This window comes from Pan troglodytes, chromosome 20, assembly GCF_028858775.2.
Source record: "Pan troglodytes isolate AG18354 chromosome 20, NHGRI_mPanTro3-v2.0_pri, whole genome shotgun sequence".
In the NCBI taxonomy this organism is placed as follows: Eukaryota; Metazoa; Chordata; class Mammalia; order Primates; family Hominidae; genus Pan; species Pan troglodytes.
The window spans coordinates 6,149,173-6,173,510 of NC_072418.2; the positions used below are offsets into that span (position 1 = coordinate 6,149,173).

General features: G+C 57.3%; 1 protein-coding gene across 17 annotated transcripts in view; it reads right to left on the reverse strand.

The window, feature by feature from the left end:
- Positions 1–24,338, reverse strand: part of ZFR2 (zinc finger RNA binding protein 2) — an 82,097-nt gene that overhangs the window by 16,892 nt on the left and 40,867 nt on the right. For 2 of the 17 annotated variants that reach the window (XM_054673874.2, XM_054673879.2), the window contains exons 6-19: positions 21,513–21,695; positions 19,281–19,458; positions 17,285–17,442; positions 16,120–16,239; positions 15,381–15,520; positions 13,880–13,988; positions 12,726–12,916; positions 10,373–10,544; positions 7,504–7,642; positions 7,313–7,402; positions 4,960–5,057; positions 4,438–4,533; positions 2,560–2,671; positions 933–1,030 (exon numbers count right to left, since the gene is read on the reverse strand). In XM_054673874.2, the coding sequence (XP_054529849.1) occupies positions 933–1,030; positions 2,560–2,671; positions 4,438–4,533; positions 4,960–5,057; positions 7,313–7,402; positions 7,504–7,642; positions 10,373–10,544; positions 12,726–12,916; positions 13,880–13,988; positions 15,381–15,520; positions 16,120–16,239; positions 17,285–17,442; positions 19,281–19,458; positions 21,513–21,695 (1,884 nt within the window). Of the gene's footprint in view, positions 1–542; positions 1,031–2,559; positions 2,672–4,437; positions 4,534–4,959; positions 5,105–5,945; positions 6,062–7,312; positions 7,643–10,372; positions 10,545–12,725; positions 12,917–13,879; positions 13,989–15,380; positions 15,521–16,119; positions 16,240–17,284; positions 17,443–19,280; positions 19,459–21,512; positions 21,696–24,338 lie in introns of those variants that run through there. The other 15 variants (XM_054673881.2, XM_054673876.2, XM_024351871.3 and 12 more) reach the window with 13 other exon arrangements.

Here is a 24,338-nt window from a genome sequence, read left to right on the forward strand (position 1 = left end):
ATCCCTCGAGATAGCCCCCGGCCCCCCGCTGCTTTCTTTTTTGAGACAGAGTCTCGCTCTGTCACCCAGGCTGGAGTGCAGTGGCGCGATCTCAGCTCATTGCAACCTCTGCCTCCCAGGTTCAAGTGATTCTCCTGCCTCAGCCTCCCAAGTAGCTGGGATTACAGGCGTGTGCCACCACACTCAACTAATTTTGTATTTTTAGTAGAGACGGGGTTTCACCATGTTGGCCAGGCTGGTCTCGAACTCCTGACCTTGTGATCTGCCTGCCTCGGCCTCCCAAAGTGCTGGGATTACAGGTATGAGCCACCCGGCCCAGCCGATACCGCTTCTTACGACTGCGGAGCTTGGGTCACTGCAGGGCCTGAGGAATTTTCGCGTGGTGCCGGCTGACCACAAGGACTGTCCCAGGAGGCCCCCCCGCTCCACTGACCACCAGCTCTTTCCGCCTCACTGGAGGGACCCCACATCCTGCACTGCAAGCCATTCCACTGATCCCATTCAAGGTAAAATTCAGAAACGTCAGACCCGATGCAGTTTGGTTTTGGTGCTGCTAGGAGATTTTTCTTATAAACAAATTTGCAAACAAGGTAACCACAGGTGAGGGCTGGGCAGGCGGAGCTGTCGGCCACGGCTGGGCTTCTAGGACCATGGTCAGTGGTGTGGGGGAGGACGGTCCCTGCCAATGAGACCTGAGGTCTGGGCATCGTTACGGTGGTGGCTTTGGCTCTGAGCTGCTGGCCCCATGCCACCATGCCAGGCTGGCCCTGTCCCTGTGCGCGGTCCTGCTACCCACGGGCCGCCCTCCTGTTCCTGTACATCTCAGTGGGAGGGAGAGAAGGGGGAACCCAGGCCATTTCGGGGAACACTGCACAGCTGCAAGCCGGAGCTGGGGCCTGGGTGTCACCCCTGCCGTGACTTGACCCTCCTACCTGGGCGCTGGCGGTCACGTCTTCCCGCTCTTGGAGGGTCATGGGCTCGAGGGCATCTGTCTGGTCTCTCTCGCAGGGATCCTGGAGCCCGGGCCCGTCTTTGTGAGGGGGAGTGGGAACAGCAAAGAAGGCGAGAATGCCCTCGTGAAAGACGGTGACAGGGCCATCCCTCGACACCGTGGGGCCTCAGGGGCCCGTGCATGGGGCTATACTTGCAGCCGTGGCACCTCTGACCCTCAAGCCTCTCTCAGCAGGTTCAGGGTCTCACCCGGGCTCATGGGGGAGTCCTCCTGGCCCCTCAAAGCCTGTTGGGCTGCCAGCATCTCCTGGGCGTTGTGTGTGTTTTCGTGCCTGTGTGCACCCATGCATATACACATATGCTGACATGTGTGTGTCCATGTGTGCCCATGTGCACGTGTCCATGTGTGCACGTGTGTGCTCATTGGCGTATGTGCATGTGTGCCTGTGTGTGCATGTGTGCCCGTGTGTGCACCCATGTCTGTGTGTGCTTGTGCATGCACCCATGTCTGTGTCCATCCATGCACGGTATGCCCGTGTGTGTGCGTGCATGTGTGCCTGTGTGTGCAAGCATGTCCATGTGTGCCTGTATGTGCATTCATGTCCATGTGTGTGCCTGTGCATGCATGTGCCTGTGTGTGTGCATGTGTGCCCGTGTGCACTCATGTCCATGTGTGTGCCCGTGCGTGTGCATGCATGTGCCTGTGTGTGCATGTGTGCCCGTGTGCACTCATGTATGTGTATATGCCCATGTGTGCATGCATGTCTGTGCATGCACTCATGTCTGTGTGTGCCCGTGCGTGTGCGTGCTTGTGTGCCCGTGTGTGCAGGTACATCCATGTGTGCACCTGTATGTGCACTCATGTCCTTGTGTGCCCGTGCGTGTGCATGTGTGCCCATGTGTGCAAGTACATCCATGTGTGCCTGTATGTGCGCTCATATCCATGTATGCCCGTGCATGTGCGTGCATGTGTGCCCGTGTGCAAGTATGTCCGTGTGTGCGTGTGCATGCCTACACGTGTGCTTTACATGATGGCCCAGGCAATGGGCCGAAAGCTTCATGCTCCCTTTTCACTTGCTATCATCCTGTGTCACTAAAAATGACTCGAAAACACCCTTTTCCATATCTGGTCGCCACCCTCTCACATGTGTGTCCTGGCATGTTCTCTTCCCTCTGCTGGTGTAGAACGCATTGTGCTGGGCAGCTCTGCGCCCTCTGTCCTCTGAGCTCCTGGCTGTTCCCTCTGGATAATCTTTGGAGGACAGGCACTGGGGTGGATTTGTGCCAGAGTGGCTCTGTGCTGGGGTGGCTCTGTGCCGCCGCCGGTGGGCGTGGCCACCAGAGAACATAACTGTTGTCTCCTGGGTGGGGGCTGAGCCCTCCCTTCCGGGACCTGCGTGTCTGCGCCCTGCGTGCAGGGTGGTGTCCTCCATGACCGCGGCCCTGTCTGCCTTCCTGTTGGGAGCATGTGTGTGTTGTGGGCCGCTCTCCTGCCTGGGCTGGACACTTCCTCTGTGTCTGTGACCCCAGCTCTCTGTGCCATGGCCACGGGCCCTGGTCTCTGCGATTTGCCGCCCACCTCCTGGGCCCTCCGGCCCAGCGACTGACCTGTCAGGAGCGTCCCTGTGGCCACGCACTCCAGGACTCGCCTGACTGCATCCCCGGGGCCCAGGGGCCCAGCCGCGCTGCTCACAGCCTTCTCCACCAGCAGCTCCATGGCCTGGTGGGGACAGAAGAGCAGTTGCTGTGTTTTGGGCGCGCGGCAGCCCCTGCCTGCCCGGGAGGGTCCTGGGGTCCCTGGGACGGGAGGCCCCCCTCAGCTCTTTCTCTAACTCACACCACCCACTGAACTTCCGCCGAGGAGGGCGGCCCATGGCAGGGCTCTGCCACCTCCTGGCACGGCCACGGGCTGGTTTCTTTCTTTTCTGAGAGCGGAGTCTCGCTCTATTGCCCAGGCTGGAGTGCAGTGGCACGATCTCAGCTCACTGCAACCTCTGCTTCCCCAGTTCAAGCGATTCTCCTGCCTCAGCCTCCCATACTGGCTGGTTTCTTCACCCCTCTGAGCCTCAGTTTCCCCGGCCGGTCCACAGTGACATCACATGCCAGTGTCAGGTGCACTGTCCACCACGCGGGGCCCACCTCAGCTGAGGGGAAGGGCCACCCTATCCCACCACGTCCCCCCTGTGGCCAGTTCCCGAGGGCACGAGGGGACAGGGGCAATGCTGGCCTCCCACAGCACCGTGTGGGTGCCTCTACAGTCACAGCAGGAAAACAGGTCTCAGGGAACACAGGCTTTCTCCACGTCAGGACAGCCGCACGCCGGTCACCCAGCACGGAGGCTACTGTGACCTCCTCCCAGGAGAGGAGACGACGTTTCCCCTAAACAATGGGTGTGAAAGGTCCAGCGCGGTGGCTCACGCCTGTAATCCCAGCACTTTGGGAGGCTGAGGCGGGCAGATCACTTGAGGTCAGGAGTTCGAGACCATCCTGGCCAACATGGCGAAACCCCATCTCTACTAAAAATACAAAAATTAGCCGGGCGTGGTGGTGCGTGCCTGTAATCCCAGCTACTCGGGAGGCTGAGGCAGGAGAATCGCTTGAGCCCAGGAGGCAGAAGTTGCAGTGAGCTAAGATTTCGCCACTGCACTCCAGCCTGGGCAACAAGAGCGAGACTCTGTCTCAAAAAAATGATTAAAAAAAAAAGTAAAAAAGAGACTTAATCTCTACCAAACAAAACAAAACAAAACAAACAAACGCCTCTGTACCATGCTGCATTCTGGACACTGGGCAGTGGGTGGGTGTGGATGAGGCACACAGGCCCAGAGGGAGGGACCACGGGCAAGACACCACTCCAGCGCGGGATGGGGGACGCCACTCCAGCATGAGATGGGGGACGCCCGCAGGGCCGGGGGGAGGCCGGGTGTGGATGGCTGGCTTGTGGCTGGTGGAGAAGGTGTGGGGACTGGGTGGGTTCCCGGGGTCTCCGTGGGGAGCATGGGCATGGGGCCTGCTCTGTGAACCTTGTGGTGAGGGGATTCTGGTTCTTCTCTTCCCTCCCCTTTCTACCAGGATGGGCTGGGGGATGGTGTTCGAGCCGCAGGGGGTCTCCCCTCCAGAGCAGGTGCGTCTGGGCTGGGTCACCCAGAGGCCGGTGTGCAGCCAGGATGGGGAGTCTGGCTTCCGCCCCTCTGCCTGGGCCCCTCTGCCCCGGTGCCACGAAGTCGAGCAGACACCTCACATTTCCCTGGCCGGTCCCACATTTGCATGTGAGGTTCTGGGTTTTGAATAATGGCAGTCAAATGAGGCTGTGGAGAGGGCCGTCTCCCCCGCAAGGGGACCTCAGGGACTCCCACGGCCTCTCCTGAGTACTAGGTCTCCCGCCGGCTCCTTCGAGGGAAAGGGTCTGTCTCTCAGCCTGGGCCTGTCAGGGCCATGGAGGCCCTTGGGGGTCCCAGTGGAGGGCTGGGCCGCCAGGCACTGCCTTACCCAGGCTGGCAGGGCCCCCCAGGTGGGCACACGCCGGCAGAGGTCCCTCAGGACCCTGATGACGATCACGCATGGCTGCAGGCCGCTGGCTCGAGCCTTTGGGGGAGAAGCACACGGTTAGCTTTCAGGGGCTCACGTGGCCACACGGCATGACGCCGGGCTCTGTCGTGAGCGTGAACCCCAGGGAGGATAATAGGGAGCCTGGCGGGCCTTGAAGGTGGCGGGTGGAAACAGAGTCCACTCCCACATGAGCCCGGTGCCACCAGGCTGTTGAGTGGCCACGAGACGGCAGCGTCCCCACCCCCAGGGCAGCACCCACTCCTTCCACATTTCCCGACCCTATCAGCCAGGAGCCAGCGTTGGTTGTCAAGTCAGCGCTCGGCCAGGAAGCTGACGGCAGGCGTCTCGGTCTGCGCTGGGAGCCCACGGGGCTGAGGCGGCCGCGCCGGGTTGACCTGGTGCCTCTGAGCTACGTTCCTCAAAGTCACCCCTCTCCCCCTGCTCCACCCCTGCCCCCCTGACCTGAAACCACCTGGCATGACGGAGGGCGGCCAGGGACTCGAGGCACTTCTTGGGGCTCAGGACATCACCTGCATCAGCCTGAGGCTCCTCCACACCTTCTAGAAGAAAAACCTCGAGGTGTGCGGGGAAGGCGCCTCGTCCCGCTCTGCTGCCAACGGGGTGAGGGGCTCAGTTTGGGCCCCTCAACCCTTTTTTTTTTTTGAGACACAGTTTCACTGTGTCACCCAGGCTGGAGTGCAGTGGCATGATCTTGGCTCACTGCAACCTCTGTCTCCGGGGTTCAAGTGATTCTCCTGCCTCAGCCTTCCAAGTAGCTGGGATTACAGGTGCCCGCCACCACATCTGGCTAATTTTTGTATTTTTAGTAGAGATGGGGTTTCACCATGTTGGCCAGGCTGGTCTTGAACTCTTGACCTCAGGTGATCCTCCCACCTCAGCCTCCCAAAGTGCTGGGATTACAGGCGTGAACCACCGTGCCCGGTGGGGATTTTATTTTTTACGTATTTAGAGACAGGGTCTCGCTCTGTGGCCCAGGCTGGAGTGCAGTGGTGTGACTGGAGCTCACTGCAACCTCGAACTCCTGGGCTCACGTGATCCTCCTGCCTCAGCCTCCTGAGTAGCTGGGACTGCAGGCGTGCACCACCACACCCAGCTAATATTTATTTATTTATATGTTTGTTTGTGTTGAGATGGAGTCTCACTCTGTCGCCCAGGCTGGAATGCAGTGGCGCAATCTTGGCTCACTGCAACCTCCGCCTCTCGGGTTCAAGTGATTTTCCTGCCTCAACCTCTTGAGTAGCTGGGATTACCGGCGCGCGCCACCATGCCCAGCTAATTTTTATATTTTTAGTAGAGACAGCGTTTCACCGTGTTGGCCAGGCTGATCTCGAACCCCTCACGTCAGGTGATCCGCCGGCCTTGGCCTCCCAAAGTGCTAGGATTACAGGCGTGAGCCACCGCGCCTGGCCAAATTTTTTTGTTTTTTTAATAAATGGGGTCTCACTACCTTGCCCAGGCTGGTCTCGAATTTCTGGGCTCAAGCAATCCTCCCACTTGGACCTCCAAAAGTGCTGGGATTAGAGAGGTGGCCGCTGTGCCCGACCTAAAAAGGGAGTTTTAGAAGCTCACCTCCCCACCACGCTGGGCCTGGGGAGAGGAAGCGGGGGCAGGAAAAGGCCGACAGGAAGTGCAGTTTCCTGGGGGGCGGCTCACGGGGCTCTTCTGTCACTGATCTGTCCTCACAGAAGGATTTCCGCTCACTTCATCACCCACCCGAGCCAGGAAAGAGCCACTGCCTAGTGGCCGCCAACCCTTAACCCGCCCCCACAACCGCGCCACTCCCCAGCCTCCTCCGCATTTGTGTCACAGCCTTCAGCTAGCGCCAAAAGCCACTCTCTTCCCCACACTGTACTTAGTTTTTAGATGACTATTTGTGAGGACCGATCGTGACTTTCCATTTAATGATTCAAGGCTCTTATTAAAAAAAAACAAAAAAACACTTAAGCTTTAAAAAACAAATTGGGCCAGGCACGGTGGCTCATGCCTGTAATCCCAGCACCTTGGGAGGCCGAGGTGGGTGGATCACCTGAGGTCAGGAGTTCGAGACCAACCTGGCCAACCTGGTGAAACCCTGTCTCTACTAAAAATACAAAAAAATTAACTGGGTATAGTGGCGCACACCTGTAGTCCCAGCTACTCGGAGGCTGAGGCAGGAGAATCGCTTGAACCCAGGCGGCGGAAGTTGCAGTGAGCTGAGATCGCGCCATTGCACTCCAGCCTGGGCAACAGAGCGAGACTCTGTCTCAAAAAACAAACAAACAAAAAATACCAAATCGATTGAAAGAGAAACATCAGTAGGTCATGGCCCTCAGTTATGACCAAAAAAGATTATGAAGGGGGTGAAAGATGATAGGAGTTTGGAAAACTGCCCTAGAGACTGTTCTGGAAGATTCCACAGCTGGCTGAGACTTCGGGAGCACAGACGTGCAGTGTGTTACTGATGCCTGTCTCCGCTGTGGCCACTGGCCAAGACCCTCGCTGCACCTAGCCTGGCCCAGCCCCTCACCCACCCTCCCAGGCCTGGCAGGTCTGGCTTTAAGACCCCCGATCCCCTACATTCCTAATCAGTGGCACTGGGACCGTGGTGACTGATGGACAGAGTCAAACTGAGCTTCTGCCGTGACCCAGGGGAAATGGCTCAGACCTGTCCTTTGCCGCCAGGGCTGGTGTCACCAGGGCCTGAGAAGCAGGTGCCAGCCCTGGGTAAGGGCAAGGGAGGTGACACGGTGTCGCTTGCCTGAGCAGGGCCCCTGCAACCAGGCTCTGAGCCCATCTGATGCTGTCACCGACTCACCTCCTCTGCTGCCTGGAGACTCAGCTCTTGTGTGACCCATGGAATCCTCAGGGGGACAGCAGTGCTGGAGCGTGGCTGCTGTGGCATTTCCTGCTCAGGGCAGAGGCAGACGCTGCCCCAGGCCTGGGTGTGGGGAGCGCCCTGGGGAAGCGTGCGGGGGACAGTGGTTGGAAGGAAGGGCTGGGCCGCACCTGGGTCTGTGGAGGGGTCCTCCCGCATCAGAGGTGAGGTGACAGATATGGTGACCTGCATCCTGGGCTCCTCACAGGAGGAGATGACAATGTTGGCTTCAGGGTCGGAGGAGACCTCATACTCATCCTCAGTCACCATCTGGGAGGGGTAAATACAACACAAGGCCACCTTACTGCAGCCCAGATTCATGTGTAAATCAGCCAGGATGTGGTTGGTGTGTGTAAGTTAATCCTGTCGGGCCTCCCACACTTGCTGCCTGGGTGCCAGGCCCTGTGCCCTGTGTCTGGAACCTCCAAGTGACCAAGACACAGCCGCAGCCCTCCAGGAGCGCACACATGTAGAGATATGTACAGACAACAGATCCTGTGATGCAAGGAGCCTCCATATGTAAAGAATACCTGTAATTCAATAACAAGAAGACCAGCAATCCAATAAAAAAAATTGGTGAGTGAAATAACAGATACCTGGCAGAAAAAGAAACACAAATGGCCCTTTTTACACATGACACACATTACCCCATAGTCAGGGAGGAGTAAATTAAAACCATAATGAGATGCCACCGTCTCCTATGAGAAGGACATAGCTCAAGAGGTCTGTGTCACAGTCTGGTCTTCCTGTCCATGGTCATCACCCTCCATGCGGCCTGTGCTCACATCTGAGCCTGGCCTCCCACCTGAAACGCACCTCTCTCCCCATCCTCCATCCCTTCCCTTCTCAGGGCCTCCCTGCTGCAAGGCAGCCCCCAGGGGGCTCCGTCGACATTACTGGGGTGGATGTTGTCAGCTTCCCCACAGCCTTAGCCATTCTCATGGGGCTCAGTTATTGTCTTTGCCACCGGGCTGCAAGTTTTCCAGAAAGCAGGGGCTGTATCTGTCATGTTGTGGCCACTGTCATGTTGTAGGTGTGCAGGAAATGTGAGATGCAATCATTGAAGTCAGAGCATGTCACTCCCCTGCTCAAAACCCTCCAGCCTCCCCACTTCCCTGAGAATGCAATCCTACCTCCTGGTACGGCCTTCAGGCCTGGCTTGATCTAGGTGCCCCCTCATTCCCTCGTGCCCACCCCTCCTTGCTCTGGGCCTCCTGCTTTTTGGCCTCTGCAGGTGCTGGTCCTTCTATGGGGAACACTGTCTCCCCGACCAGGCACTGCCCATCCACTGGGCATCCAGTGCCCCCTGGAAAAGTCAAAGGAGTAAGGCTGAGTTTTCCCAGGGATGGTGACAGACGCTCAGGAAGAAGGAATGACTCTGGGGACTGATTTTTCATTTTTCTTTCTTTCTTTTTTTTTTTTTTAAGACAGAGTCTTACTCTGTGGCCCAGGCTAGAGTGCAGTGGCACTATCTCTGCTCACTGCAACCTCTGCCTCCAGGGCTCAAATGGTTCCCCTCCCTCAGCCTCCTGAGTAGCTGGGATTACAGGCGCCCACCACCATGCCCGGCTAATTTTTGTATTTTTAGTACAGATGGGGTTTTACTATGATGGCCAGGCTGGTCTTGAACTCTGGACCTCAGGTGATCCACCTGCCTTGGCCTCCCAAAGTGTTGGGATTACAGGCATGAGCCACCACACCAGGCCCGATTTTTCTTTTTAAACCTAAGATGATCAATGTAAATTCTTCAGTATGAGAAGAGTATATGAAAATTCTCTAGAGGAAAAAAATTCAGTTGACATTTCACAGCCCTAAAATTGAAATTGGGTTTTTGCTTGTCTTACGGCTTCCTAGTCGTCATTGCTGCGAATGTTTTCTGTGCAGCTTTCATCATCATTTACTCTTTTTGAATTTCTTTTGAGACTGAGTTTTGCTCTGTTGCCCGGGCTGGAGTGCAGTAGTGAATCACAGCTCACTGAAGCCTCGAACTCTTGGGCTCAAGGGATTCTCGCGCTGCAGCTCCCTGAGTAGCTGGGACTACAGGTACATGCCGCCATGCTCAGCTCATCTTTTTTTTTTTTTTTTAGACAGAGTCTCGCTCTCTCGCCCAGACTGGAGTGCAGTGGCGCAATCTCGGCTCGCTGCAACCTCCGCCTCCCGGGTTCATGCCATTCTCCTGCCTCAGCCTCCCGAGTAGCTGAGACTACAGGCGCCTGCCACCACGCCTGGCTAATTTTTTTTTTTTGTATTTTTAGTAGAGACGGGGTTTCACCGTGTTAGCCAGGATGGTCTCTATCTGCTGACCTCGTGATCTGCCCGTCTCAGCCTCCCAAAGTGCTGGGATTACAGGTGTGAGCCACCCCGCCTGGCCCATGCTCAGCTAATTTTTAAGTTTTTTGCAGATACAGGTTCTCACTATGTTGCCCAGGCTGGTCTCAAACTCCTGGACTCGAGTGATCCTCCTGCCTTAGCCTCTCAAAGTGCTGGGATTTCAGGCGTGAGCCACCATGCCTGGCTAACAAACTGGTTGGTTTTTAACAGCGATGCTTCTTCTTGTATCTTTTTTTTTTTTTTTTTTTTTTTTTTTTTTGAGACCCAGTCTCGCTCTGTCGCCCAGGCTGGAGGGCAGCAGCCCAATCTCAGCTCAGTGCAACCTCTGCCTCCGGGATTCAAGTGATTCTCGCGCTTCAGCCTCCCACATAGCTGGAATTACAGGCACATGTCACCAGGCCTGGCTAATTTCTGTATTTTTAGTAGAGATGGTGTTTCACCATGTTGGCCAGGCTGGTTTCAAACTCCTGACCTCAAGCGATCCACCTGCCTCAGCCTCCCTAAGTGCTGGGATTACGGATGTGAGCCACTGCACCTGGCTTAATGCTTCTTGTACCTTAAAGTTGTGTAGTAACAAAGGTCCCCTGCCATCTAGGAGCTCAAGGGGCTGCGGGGAGAGGGCTGGCAGCCAGACGCCAGAAGCAGCAATGAGCAGGGCCCTGACCTTACCTGGAGCTGCCGGGGCAGCTGCTGGGCGATCCTCCGCAGCAGGCTGTGCGTGGGCTTCTCGGAGCAGAGCAGAGCGAGGTGCACGTTCCTGTCCCCACGCAGGAGAAGGCCTTTCGCCAGGATGCCTACTCGCATGACGCCTTTCAGGACCCGAGTCTGGGGGACAACGCTGCTGTGGGGACAAAGCCACAGACGTGCGCCATCAGCGGAGAGACGCGGGGTACCCCAGCTGCCTCCCTCCTGAGCTACGGGGACCCTGCAAGTTACAGAGCCTCTCTGTGCCTCGGCATCCTCATCCATGAAATGGGACCAGGCCGCTCTGTCGGAGGCGCTTGCGGGATGAAATGAGACACCGTGAGATCGATCTCGGAGGTGCTGCCACCGGGCATGCCTCGGAGTAGCCGGGACGCGTGGCCAAACCCACATTTTCCTTCCTTGTGAGCAAACGCTAAGCCCCAGGCCCGCCCCGCGAGGTCTGGTGGCTCCAGCATTCACGGACTCTGTCACCCTGTTGTTTCGGCTCCACATGGCTTCCAGAGAGGACAGAAAGCAAGGCTGCTTTCTGCCCTTGCTTCACGGGGGTTAAGAAAATTCACAAACCTAGGCCGGGCGTGGTGGCTCACGCCTGTAATCCCAGCACTTTGGGAGGCTGAGGTGGGCAGATCACTTGAGGTCAGGAGTTTGAGACCAGCCTGACCAACACGGCGAAAACCCATCTCTAATAAAAATATAAGAATTAGCCAGGCATGGTGGCGGGTGCCTGTAATCTCAGCAACTTGGGAGGCTGAGGCAGGAGAATCGCTTGAACCCAGGAGATGGAGGTTGCAGTGAGCCGAGATTGTGTCACTGAACTCCAGCCTGGGAGACAGAGCAAGACTCCATCTCAAAATAATAATAATAATAATAATAATAATAATTAGCTGGGTGTGGTGGTACATTCCTGTAGTTCCAGTACTTGGAAGGCTGAAGCAGGAGAATCACTTGAACCTGGAAGGCAGAGGTTGCTGTGAGCCGAGATCGCACCACTGCACTCCAGCCTGGGCAACAGAGCAAGACTCAGTCTCAAAAAAAAAAAAAAAAAAAAAAGGAGAGGGCAGCTTCCTGGGCACTCCTTGTATTGGGACACTTTGCAACCCACAGGTGCAAGGCTCACATTTCCTATATGTAGCCAATACTCTGTGCTCCAGCAAAAGGAAGCCCTCAGGCCGAGTGGATCAGCCAGACACAAAAGGCCACACGGTGTGCGACCCCATTTCTATGAACTGTCCAGCACAGGCCAATCCACAGAGACAGGGCGGGCACGCGTGGGTGCACAAAACAAAAAGAGGAGTTTGCTTAATTGGGACAGAGCTTCTGTTTGGGAAGATGAGACAGCTCTGGAGATGGACAGGGGTGTAGTTTGCACGTGTGAACGTGCTTCATGATCCTGAACTGTGCACTTAGACAGGTTAAAATGCTCAGTGTTGTGTGATGTGGATTTTACCACAATAGAGAAGCATTCAAAAAGGAAAGTGAACCCGTAATCCCGGCACTTTGGGAGGCCGAGGTGGGAGGATCGCTTGAGCCCGGGAGTTCAAGACCAGCCTGGCTAACATAGCGAGACCCCACATTGCTACAAAAAGTTAACAATTAGCTGGGTGTGGTGGTGGGCGCCTGCAGTCCCAGCTACTCGGGAGGCTGAGGCGGGAGGACAGCTTGAGCCCGGGGGTCTGAGGGTCAGTGAGCTCTGATCGCGCCATTGCCCTCCAGCCTGGGTAACAGAGTGAGATCTGTTTCTTAAAAAACAAAACAAACAAAAAAACAACAACAAACAACAGCTGCCAGAGCAGGAAAGGACTTTGAAAAAAGGTAACTCCCGCTCAGATGAGGTATCTCCATGGCAATTACTTAGACGACGTGGGGACTTTCTCACTTCCTAAGAATCACAGGGGTTGGGAGCTGATTCACACGGGCACTCAGTGACATGAACTACTCTGATTACTCAATTACTCCCCAAGGCGGAGAAGTCCGTCAGAATCACGCTCAGCTTTTCCTTTTGCCAATGAGGAAACTGAGGTTTACCGAGACTGTCAGTCCCTTGTGAACTATTTTTAGATGCGACTTCAATAGCAAAAGGGAATGCTAAGGCATTAGAACAGCACGGATCACCCGCTGCAAACCAGCCTCGTTCAGTGCCGAGAAGCTCCAGCTCTGAGACCTGGGGAACTTCCTACTCCTGGGGCTGGAAAGCTGCGGCGGGCCACCGACGGCTCCAGGCCCATCAGAGCTGGGGGTTCCTGCAGGGTCTCGTCCCGAGGAGCTGACCTCTGTCCTGGCTGAGAGCCGGGCCCTGGGGAAGGGGATCTCCAATGACCTGCGCTTGTCACCCTCTTCCTCTCGGTGGCCCCGGTCCTCCTCGGCCAGCACGTCGGACACCAGCTTGAGGGCCCGCTCTGCATGGGACACGGCCCTCTGCACGGCCAGGAGCTCCTGCTCCGTGGGGTAGATGGTGGCATGCTTGCACATGACGTGCCGGTCGTCGCTGGACGCCGGCCGCCGCCCGGGCTGTGGGGAGAGGCCGCATGTGTCAAGGGTGGTCTATGGGGTCCCTTGGGGAGTGCTGGGCAGGCGGGCAGGTGGGGGCAGGTGGCCGTGGCCAGCCGGGTTATGAGGCGGCAGCGTGGCCAGGTGAGAACCCAGCGCACACAGAGAGCCCCGGGGTGGGGAACAGGGAGGTACCTCGGGCTGCCCCTGATGGCTGCAGGAAGCTCGGGTCTGAGTGAAGGAATGGGGGGAAACTCCGCCACCTCTGGCCATATTCTTAAATTTCCAGACCAGAGGCTTTTGAGTCAGCCTGGGAACCCCTTTCTCACAGCAAGGTGCAAATCCGAGGTTCCCATTGAGGCCGGGCACGGTGGCTCACGCCTGTAATCCCAGCACTTAGGGAGGCCGAGGCGGGTGGCTCACCTGAGGTCAGGAGTTCCAGGCCAGCCTGGCCAACATGGTGAAACCCTGCCTCTACTAAAAACACAAGAGAGCCCGGCGTGGTGGCGGGCGCCCATAGTCCTGGCTACTCAGGAGGCTGAGGCATGAGAATCGCTTAAACCCGGGAGGCAGAGGTTGCAGTGAGGCCACGATTGCACCGCTACACTCCAGCCTTGGGCGACAGAGTGAGACTCTGTCTCAAAAAAAAAAAAAAAAAAAAAAAAAGTTCCTGTCGAACCTGGGGGCTCGGGCTGCGGGGACAGGTGCTTCTGAGAAGAGACAGTAGTAGCCGCAGAGGCATGAGGCTCCCCAAGGGAGGCGACCACCCGGGGCTCCAGGAAGCAGAAGGGATCTCTGTGGCCAGTGGTAGGGGCTGGGGTGCTGGGGCTCCCATCTGTGGAGTGAGGAGGCCTGGGCCGTGGAGCCCCATCCCCTGAGTACTATGTGGGAGTTGGGGGGAGGCCGGGTCCTCCTGAGGAGGTGTCCGCTGCTCCGGGGAGTGTGAGGTCGCCCGCGTTTGCACACAGAGGAAACTGTACCTACCTGGAGTGGGGCGCTGGCGGGTGACTCCGGCCTGCCCATGAGCAGAGGCTGGGCCCAGTCGGGCGGCGCGTGGGGCGGCACATCCTGGGGTGGCTCCTCCTCCAGCCGCCTGCGGGACCGAGATGGGACAGAGCATGGTCAGGCCAGCAGTGGCCCTAAGCTGGGGTCAAGTCAGAAACACTGGGGCCTCGTGCTCCCAGCAAGGAAGGCAGGGCCAAAGCTCTTGCTGGGGCTCCACTGCACTGCATGGGTGCCTGCTGTATGCACAGAAGACTGAGGCTGGGAAGGCTGGTGTGGGGGGCAGCCAAAGACACCCCTTAGGCAAATGAGGCCCAGCCCGGGCAGCCACGGCCTTCAGGAGGTCCTGGTTCCCTTCCCAATGCAAACCTGCTGCTGCTGGACACACCAGAGTCAGATGTTACATCAGAAAATGCTCTAGGATGGACACAGGGGACACTGGGGTCAGGGGGACACAGGGGACACTGGGAATGAGGGGACGCTAGGGGATCAGGGGGACACAGGGGACTCCAGGGGTCAGGGACACAGGGACACCGGGGGTCAGGGGGACACAGGGGACACTGGGAATGAGGGGACACTAGGGGATCAGGGGGACACAGGGGACTCCAGGGGTCAAGGGGACTCAGGGGATACCAAGGGTAAGGGGACACAGGGTCATCAGGGGTCAGGAGACACAGGAACACCAGGGGACAGAGGGACACCAGGGGTCAGGGGACACAGGGGACACCAGGGGTCAGGAAGCGCAGAGGCATTGGGGTCAGGGGGTCACAGGGCACACCAGGGATCAGGGGGACACCAGGGGTCAGGAGAACACAGGGGACTCCAGGGGTCAGGGGTCACAAGGCACACCAGAGGTCGGGGACACGGGACACAAAGGTCAGGGGACACAGAGGACACCAGGGGTCAGGGACACAGGGGACACAAAGGTCAGGGGACACAGAGGATGCCAGGGGTCAAGGGGACCCAGGGGACACCGGGGGTAAGGGGTCACAGAGGACACCAGGGGTCAGGATACACAGGGACACCAGGGGTCAGGGGGACCCAGGGGACACTGGGGGTCAGGGGGACACAGGGGACACCAGGGGTAAGGGGTCACAGAGGACACGAGGGATCAGGGTACACAGGGACACTAGAGGTCAGGGGACACAGGCGACACCAGGGGTCAGGAGGGACACAGGTCACAAGTCACAAGGCGCCTCTGCAGCCGTGTGGTCCAGCGAGTTGGCAGGCAGTGTCCCTGCATCTACGGAGGCCCTGGAGCCCACGTGTCAGGTCTGCATGCCACTGTGCCCTTGCCCGTCTGCTCTGGAACCCTCTCACACTCCCACACCAGGACGTGCCCACTGCCCGGGCACCCGTCTCCCCCCACTGCTTGAGAGCTCACACGGAGGAGCTCCGTAATCTGCAGCAGTGGGCGTCTAGGTTCCACGCTGGACCTGCCCTCCCTCACCAGGCCCCCTTGCCAAGACCCGCAGCCGGGCACCTCCTCTCCGCGTGCCAGCGCCGCAGCTGCTCCAGCCGCTCCTCCGCCAGGTGCCGCTGCTTCCTCATGCGCTCCTCCAGGACCTTCCGAGCCCGGCTGCTGGGCTCCGTGGCAATGGGAAGGTCCGGGTTCACTTTCTTCTGGAAAGGAGAGGCAAGGCTCTGAGAGTAGGGACCTTGCTTTAGACAGGGATGCCAGGAGGATCTTGGGGTGCAGGGAGAGGCCCAGAGACTAGAACTGTTGGGCTGAAAAATCTCCCAAAGCCTTTTTTTTTTTTTTTTTTTTTTTCAAGACAGAGTCTTGCTCTTGTCTCCCAGGCTGGAGTGCAATGGTGTGACCTCGGCTCACTGCAACCTCCGCCTCCCGGGTTCAAGCGATTCTCCTGCCTCAGCCTCCCGAGTAGCTGGGATTACAGGTGCGCACCACCACACCTGGCTAATTTTTGTATTTTTAGTAAAGATTTCACTATGTTGGCCAGGCTGGTCTCGAACTCCTGACCTCAAATGATCCACCCACCTTGGCCTCCCAAAGTGCTGGGATGATAGACGTGAGCCACCGCGCCCGGCCGAAGATACACTTTTGAGACGTGGACCAAGACGTTGAAAACACAGAAAATCACCCCTCCCTCTTAAGTTCGTCGGATCACACGCGCGGAAGAGGCCCGACCAGAGGCCTCCCAGCGCCCGCCGGGCCCGAGCACAGCCCGGAGGGGTGTCGGGGCTCCCCCTGCTGGACGCACCCGGTACTGCAGCCGGTGCCGCCGCCCCCTCACGTGCAGGTCCTTCGCGTTAAGGTCGTTGAAACTGCACTCGCACAGCTTGCAGTGGAAGCGAAGCACTCGCCCTTCGTCGCTGAACACCTGAGACACAGAACAGCCGCACGCGCACCAGGCACGAGGCGGGGTGGGATGTGACATGCTACCGCTGCCAGGTCGCGGCGGAGCCTTCCTCCTTGCTGGTCATTTTATTTATGTATGTCTTTTTAGAGACAGGGTCTTGCTGTGTCACCCAGGCTGGAGTGGAGTACAGTGGCTCGGTCTTGGCTCACTGCAGCCTCACACTCCTGGGCTCAAGCGATCCTCCCACCTCAGCCTCCCGAGTAGCTGGGACCACAGGCACGCGCCACCATGGGAGGCTGGAGGATTGCTTGAGCCCAAGAGTTCAAGACCAGCCTGGTCAACATAGCGAGACCCCCATCTCTACAAAAAAAATAAAAAATACAAAAATTAGCTGGGAGTGGTGGCTCATGCCTGTAGTCCCAGCTACTTGGGAGACTGAGGTGGGAGGATTGATTGAGCCCAGAAGTTTGAGGTTACAGTGAGCCATGATGGCACCACTACACTCCAGCCTCGGTGACACAGCAAGACCCTGTCTCTTAAAAGAATCCCAGGCCTACAGGCAAGGCAGAGGAAACCCAGCCCTGCCTCTTTGGCACGCGCAAGGCCAACCGGGGTCTGAACTGCCGCTGGCCTGGGAGCTGGCAGACCTGGCCCAGGAGCTTGGCTCCACTGCTCACCAGCCTGACCTTGGCAGGTCCCAGGGTCCCCCAGGCCCAGGAAAGGGGCTGGATGGAAGGGCCGCCAACCTCCCGGGGAGCTTTCTACTGCCCAGATCCCTTCCACCTTCCAGACAGACGCCTCCGCAGGGCCCCCTGTTGGGAATGCCTAGGCCTGTCTCTGGCCCTCATGGGGCCATATTCATTTCCTGCTGATACCAAAATCTGGCACCCAAAGTGTCAAGCGGGTCTGCACGGGGTTTTGGTCCATGGAGGTCTGGCCTGTGCAGCTCAGGAACGGGGATGGGTCCGTAAATCTCGCTGGGAGAAGCCGGGTGAGGTCTCGAAGCCTGATCCATGGGAAGGTCCTTCCCTGACCAGGGCACCAGGACTTGACAGCCTCGACTTACCTCCTCCACATATTCCGGGCCCACCGGCTGCACATCAGAGCAGCCCGCAGGAGCTTCCTCTGAGCCTCCTTGGGTAGGTGCTCTGGGACCCTCTAATTTAGGTCGGGCTGGTTTCCCCCACTGGGGTCTGCAGCCTGCTGCCTGTGGCTCAGGAGGCCCTGAGGGGAAAAACCATGTCACTTATACCCTGTTCCAGGAGAAAGCACTGCGGCTGCAGACCCGCCAGGCGGCATGGGGTGGAGAGCCACCCAGACCGCAGGCTGTGCCATCCCCCTCCCTCCTGTGATGTCAGGGGGAATGGCCCCGGGCAGCAACCTCGCTCTCCCTTTCATGCCTGCGTGTGACCCAGCCAAGAAACCGAGGCCAATTTCAATCCATCCGGGGAGAAGCCCTGGTTTTAGGCCCTCGCTTGAGGAACCCACTGACAGCACAAAATCCACAGTTAATAGACCATGAAGTATCAGGCGGACCAAGGCTCCCACTTAACCTACCCCCGTTAGGCGAAATGATGGAGCCTCGGGGGAGACAAATATCTTTGTTATAAGAATGACTTGATGGTTTGATCTTCAAAATCATGTTGCTATTCAAGAATCAACGCTGCTGAGGCTAAAAATAGAATGTGGCTCCCTCGACCCCTGCCCACGCACAGCACGGTGGTCCACGGCAGAGACTCTTAGACAGACCCGGGTTCCAATTCCACCTCCACCGTTTACGGCTTTTCCATCTACACATTGGGACTGGTGACAATATTGACTTAAATGAGTAGTTGTGGGCTGGGCACAGTGGCTCATGCCTGTAAACCCAGTGCTGTGGGAGGCCGAGGTGGGAGGATCGCTTAAGCCTAGGAGTTTCCGACCAGCCCGAGCAACATAGCAGAACCCCACCTCTACAAAAAAAAAAAAAATACAAAAAGTAGTGGGACGTGGTGGTGCACACCTGTAGTCCCAGTCACTCAGGAGGCTGAGCTGGGAGGATCGCTTGAGCCCAGGAGGTGGAGGCTGCAGTGAGCTATGATTGCACCTCTGCACTCCAGCCCGGGTGACACAGTGAGACTCTGTCTCAAAAACAAAACAAAACAAAACAAACCACGAAAAAAGAGTTGTCGTGGAGGTAAAGTGAAGCAATGCACACAAAGCAGTGAGCAGACGCCTGGCATGTAATCCTAGTTAACGCGGGTCAGCTCTGACAGCTGGGGCTTTGCACGCAGGGAAGGTAGGGTCACAGGCAGAGGGGCGTGAGGATTCCACCTTCATTTCCTGGTACCCACATAACTCTGATTCTGAGCCCAATTTGTTCACCGTGAGCACCAGGGCGTGCAGGGGAGCACAGTGGAGGTGGCAGCCCAGGGAACCCTGTAGGTGCAGGGTGAGGGCTTCCAGAGAACCCCAGCACCCGGCACCAGGCCAGATTCTACCGGAAGAGGCCGGGCGCAGTGGCTCACGCCTGTGATCCCAGCACTTTGGAATGCCGAGGCTGGTGGATCACTTGAGGTTAGGAGTTCGAGACCAGCCTGGCCAACATGGTGAAACCCTGTCTCTACGAAAAATACAAAAATTAGCCGGCCGTGGTGGTGCATGCCTATAGTCCCAGCTACTCAGGAGGCTGAGGCAGGAGAATCGCTTGAACCCAGGAGGCAGAGGTTGCAGTGAGCTGAGATCGCACCACTGCACTCCAGCCTGGAGGACAGAGCGAGGCTCCATCTCAAACCAAAACAAAACAAAAAAACTCTACAGGAAGAAATGGCATTACCATTTTATTGGTTCTGCCAGCACTCTCTGGAAATGGTCTCAAAGGGTCTCCAAGGTTCAGGGCGGTGTGGGCCAGTGGGAGGCCATCTTGCTCTGCAGGAATAAGGGAGAGACGGCACCAGCCAGCCCCTCACCACCCCCCGGGAAGACATGACGAAAATCGACTGGATGGTAGATTTTCTCACGAAACTTTCACTAGGCGGCCAGGGCTCTGGTGGGTACATGAACACGCATGCAGACACACGTACCCTCGCATAAGGCCTTCGAGGCCACGGGTCTCTTGGCCAGCGCTGACCTGCTCGAGGCACACACGCTGGGGCCAGTGGGGGACGTGGGCTTGGCCTCCGCCCCAGGGGGGCTCTCCGTGGGCGGTGCAGGCTCGAGGGTGGGAATGGGCTTCCCCAGTTTGGCGTGCAGCTTGAAGACCTGCAACAGACATAGCCGGGCTCCCGTGTGAGGGCCGCTCCCAGCCTGATGGCCTTTTTCAAGAGGCAGGAAGGGCCTCCACGGGCGTGCAGCGTGAGTGTGGGCTGGCCGGTCCCAGGGACCCCCCTCTCTTCTCTCCTCCTGCTCTCTGGATAATACCCGCTCCAGAAGGCCCTTCCCAGGTGGCCTCCTGCCTTGCACACGTGCTTGTGACTTCTCTAGCACGGTGACACTCCTCTAGTGTGTGAGCACGTGGCTCACCGGCTCACACGGACGCTCTTCCTCCTCCTCCACCACGTGGGCTGCCAGGTGGGGCCGTTTCTCAGCCTCCCAAGCCCCAGCCTAGTGCCCCCTGACTGCCCGGGACTCAGCGCGTGTGGATGGATGGTGGGTGTGCACGTGTCCCTGGACGGACACCCACGTTCTGCACGCACGTGTGCACATGGTCACGTCCGTAGTCTGGCCGTGCTCCATTCTCAGCACCTCTAGGTACAAGGTGCTTCTGGCAAAGGTTCCGTGTGCACAGGGCCGCTGTGTGTGTGCTGGGGACCATCTCAGACACACTTGCCAGGTCTGTCTGACACACGCTGCACAAGACCTGCCCTGTACCCCCCAACCCCACAACGGGCAGCAGGGCCTGCCTGACCCCCAGACCGAGCCCCAGCCTGTGGGGGTGATACCTGCAGCTCTGCCCCACCGGCCCCTAGCTCTCCGGTCCCCAGGCCGGTGAGTCTCCTTCCCCCATTTCTCTGCCCCGCTCCTTCCCTCCTCCGTGCCTCCCTGCTCATTCCTCTTTCCCCTGTGGGTTCACACGGGCCCTCAGCAAGCTGTCCTGAGCGGAGCCAGGGAATGAGGCCCTGGATGAGCCTCCAGGCAGCTGGGGGAGAGAAGCCAGGTCCTCAGCCAGGCCTCCCAGGGTGGCTCAGCCTGACAGCCCGGGCTACAGCACAAGCCAGCTGTCCCCTCCCTGCTCTCGGGTGGGGACTCCATCCCCTCCCCGCCGAACATGACGAAACCCAGGCCTCTTTTTTTTTTTCTTTTGGCGACAGAGCCTTGCTGTGTCGCCCAGGCTGGAGTGCGGTGGCGAGATCTCAGCTCACTGCAACCTCCACCTACCGGGTTCAAGCAATTTCTCCTGCCTCAGCCTCCTGAGTAGCTGAGATTACAGGCACGCACCCGCCACGCCCGGCTAATTTTTGTATTTTTTAGTAGAGACGGGGTTTCACCATGTTGGCCAGGCTGGTCTCAGGCTCCCAACCTCACGCGATCCACTCGCCTCGGCCTCCCAAAATGCCGGGATTACAGACGTGAGGCACCGCGCCCGGCCTGACCCAGGCCTTTCTAAGGCCTCAGGAGAACAGTGATACTACAGCAGGGAGTGCGAAGAGCAAGACCTCAAAGGGAACACAGCGTTGGGTCTCATCACAGGGCAAGCCCTGTCTGTCACCACGCCTGAATGCCAAGCTTTCTTCGAAGTCCGGGTGTGAATGTCTCGGCCACTTCATGTGCAATGAGCAGGAACCCTTTTTAAAAGTGGAAAGGAGTCCCGGCACGGTGGCTCACGCCTGTAATCCCGGCACTTTGGGAGGCTGAGGCGGGCAGATCACTTGAGGTCAGGAGTTCGAGACCAGCCTGGCCAACATGGTGAAACCCCGTCTCTACTGAAAACACAAAAATTAGCCAGGTGCGGTGGCAGATGCCTGTGATCCCAGCTACTTGGGAGGCTGAGGCATGAGAATTGCTTGAACCCAGGAGGCAGAGGTTGCAGTGAGCCGAGATTGTGCCCCTGCATCCCAGCCTGGGGAACAGGACGAGACTTTGTCTCCATTAAAAATAATAATAAAATGAAAACTAAAATAAAATAACTGGAAAGGAGTTTGGATCCTTGAAGATGAGGACGCATGGGCCTGGGCGGCCGGCCCTTGGGCACGTTCCACTTGGGGAGGCTTCTCCCGGCTCCCTCTGATCTCCCCAGGTACCTCTGTGGGTCCCAAGTGCTGACCTGGGGGCCTCCTCCCCAGGGGTGGCAGAGCCTGGGCCGGGCGGGGCCGTACCTTCTGGTGCTTGGATCCCCGGATGTGGGCCGCGTAGGCGTCTGCCCCGGTGCAGGACACGGCGCACAGGTCGCAATGCAGCTGCGCCTGCACCCCGCGCGGGCTCCCGTTGGGCTGCACGCCTGTCTTCTGGGCCGCCTCCTTCTTTCTGTGCTTCTGCCCTCCCAGATGTTCCCGGTAGGTCTGTGGCAAGGGGTGAGAGGCAGCCTGGGCGGGGGTTTGCACACTGGCCACTGTCCCCTCCCCTGCAGGCCCCCGGCTTAGTGCGAGGGAACTCGGTGGTAACAGAGGCCCGCTGTCCCCAACCCTCCATTCCCTGGTGCCATGGAGGTTCCAGTGTCCCTTTATTTTTCTTATTTTTATTTTTTGAGATGGAGTCTCACTCTGTTGCCCAGGCTGGAGTGCAGTGGCACGATCTCAGCTCACTGCAACCTCTGCCTCCTGGGTTCAAGTGATTCTCCGGCCTCAGCCTCCTAAGTACCTGGGACTACAGGCGGGTGCCACCACACCTGGCTAATTTTTGTATTTTTAGTAGAGACGGGGTTTCACTCTGTTGGCCAAGCTGGTCTCGAACTCCTGACCTCAAGTATCTACCTGCTTTGGCCTCCCAAAGTGCTGGGATGACAGGAGCGCACCACCGCGCCCAGCCTATCTTCTTACTATAGACGTCTCAATTTTTCTTTTTTTTTTCGAGACAGGGTCTCACTCTGTCACCCAGGCTGGAGTGCAGTGGCGTGATCTCAGCTCACTGCAACCTCCACCTCCTGGGTTCAAGCGATTCTCCCGCCTCAGCCTCCCAAGTAACTGGGACTACAGGTGCACACCACCACGCGTAGCTAATTCAAGTGTCCCTTTATGAAGCCCACGTAACAAACCCACAAGCTCAGACTGCTAGACATAAGGTTTCTTCCTTCTTCTGGAATTCAAGGAGTTTCTTTGGAAAGCATGCTCCATGCATCACACGTTCCTTTTGGGGACTGCTGTATACAGAAAATTCTGACTTCAGAATTCAACGTCAGAAACCAAGCAAGGGCACCTGCTGCCCGAAGGATAGTCACATACACTTCCGTCTTAGGAAACTGCTAATAGACACAGGGGCTCCACCCGGGGGAAGCCACCGTGACTCACAGGCCTACGCATCCGGTACTACTGGGCCCAAAATATCTGATTGCGTCTGGGGAAGCGACAGCCAAGCCCTTAGGCAGAATCCTGGGTGTGCTGCTTGAAATCCTGAAATGAAGTCGGCCACAGACAAGACGTGGCAGGTGGGCCACGAAACCAACACGCCCTGACAATGCCAAGAATAAACATTCTGCAGACAGAAAAATGCCCCTGATAATACTGGGGCACAGTGGGCACTGCCCCGTCACCTGCAGGCCACCGGCTTGGCACACAGGAACTCAGAGACATTGTCTGGTTTTAGGGAAGAAAAATAGGACGTGGGAGAGGCATACATTTTACTGTATGCATGCTCTCTGGAACTTAGGAATCTTTTTTATTTTTATTTTTTAAGACGGAGTCTCGCTCTGTTGCCCAGGCTGGAGTGCAGTGGCACGATCTCAGCTCACTGCAGCCTCCGCCTCCCAGGTTCACGCCATTCTCCTGCCTCAGCCTCCCAAGTAGCTGGGACTACAGGCGTCTGCCACCACGCCTGGCTAATTTTTGTATTTTTAGTAGAGACGGGGGTTTCACCATGTTGGCCAGGCTGGTGTTGAACTCCTGACCTCAGGCGATCCTCCCACCTCAGCCTCCCAAAGTGCTGGGATTAGAGGCGTGAGCTACCACGCCCGGCCTGGAATTTAGCAGTCTTGAACCTCATAAATATATTACCTAAGCAATAGAATAAATACGCATCCCTGTGCACACATACTAACTTAGAAAGAGAGACTGCCTGTGGAATAGAGAAGACTCTGGAAGGATACACACCAAGATGCTACCACTAAATCATTTCAGGGTGGAGAGATTATGGGGGACTATAGGTAGGTTTTTGTGTGTGTGTGTGTGTTTTGTTGTTGTTGTTTTTTGGGGGGTTTTGTTTGTTTTTTTGTGGACAAAGGGTCTCGCCCTGTCGCCCAGGCTGGGGTGCAGTAGTGTGATCATAGCTCACTGCAGCCTTGGACTCCTGGGCTCAAACGATCCTCCCACCTCAGCCTTCAAAGTGGCCAGGACTGTAAGTGTGTACCACCATGCCCAGCTAATTTTTAAATTTTTTTTAGAGACAGAGTTTCACCCATGTTGCCCAGGCTGGTCTCGAACTCCTGGGCTCAAGCGATCTACCGGCTTCAGCCTCCCAAGGCGCTGGGATTACAGGCATGAGCCACCGCGCCCGGCCAATAGGCTGTCTTTGTGCACTTTTGGCGTATACTGTAGTAATTAGCCACGTGGGCTTCAACACATCTTGGTTTGATTTCTGCCTGGGTCACTAAAACTGACTCTGAGTTCCTCAAAGTACTGACCCTTTCTGAGCCTCTGGGATTTTATCTGCCACACAGAGATGGTAGCCACAAGGCAGATATAAGGATTAAATAACCCACACGGGCCTGGCGCAGGGACTCAGCTTGTCATCCTGGCACTATGGGAGGCTGAGGCAGAAGAATTCCTTGAGCTTAGGAGTTCGAGACCAGCCTGGGCAACATAGTGAGACCCTGTATCTACAAAAAAAAATTTTTTTTAAATAGCCAGGCATGGTGGTGTGCACCTGTAATCCCAGCTACTCAGGAGGCTGAGGTAGGAGGATCGCTTGGGCCCAGGAGTTCGAGACTGGACCTGGGCGACATAGTGAGACCCCATCTCTATTGAAAATTTAAAAAATTAGCTGGGCATGGT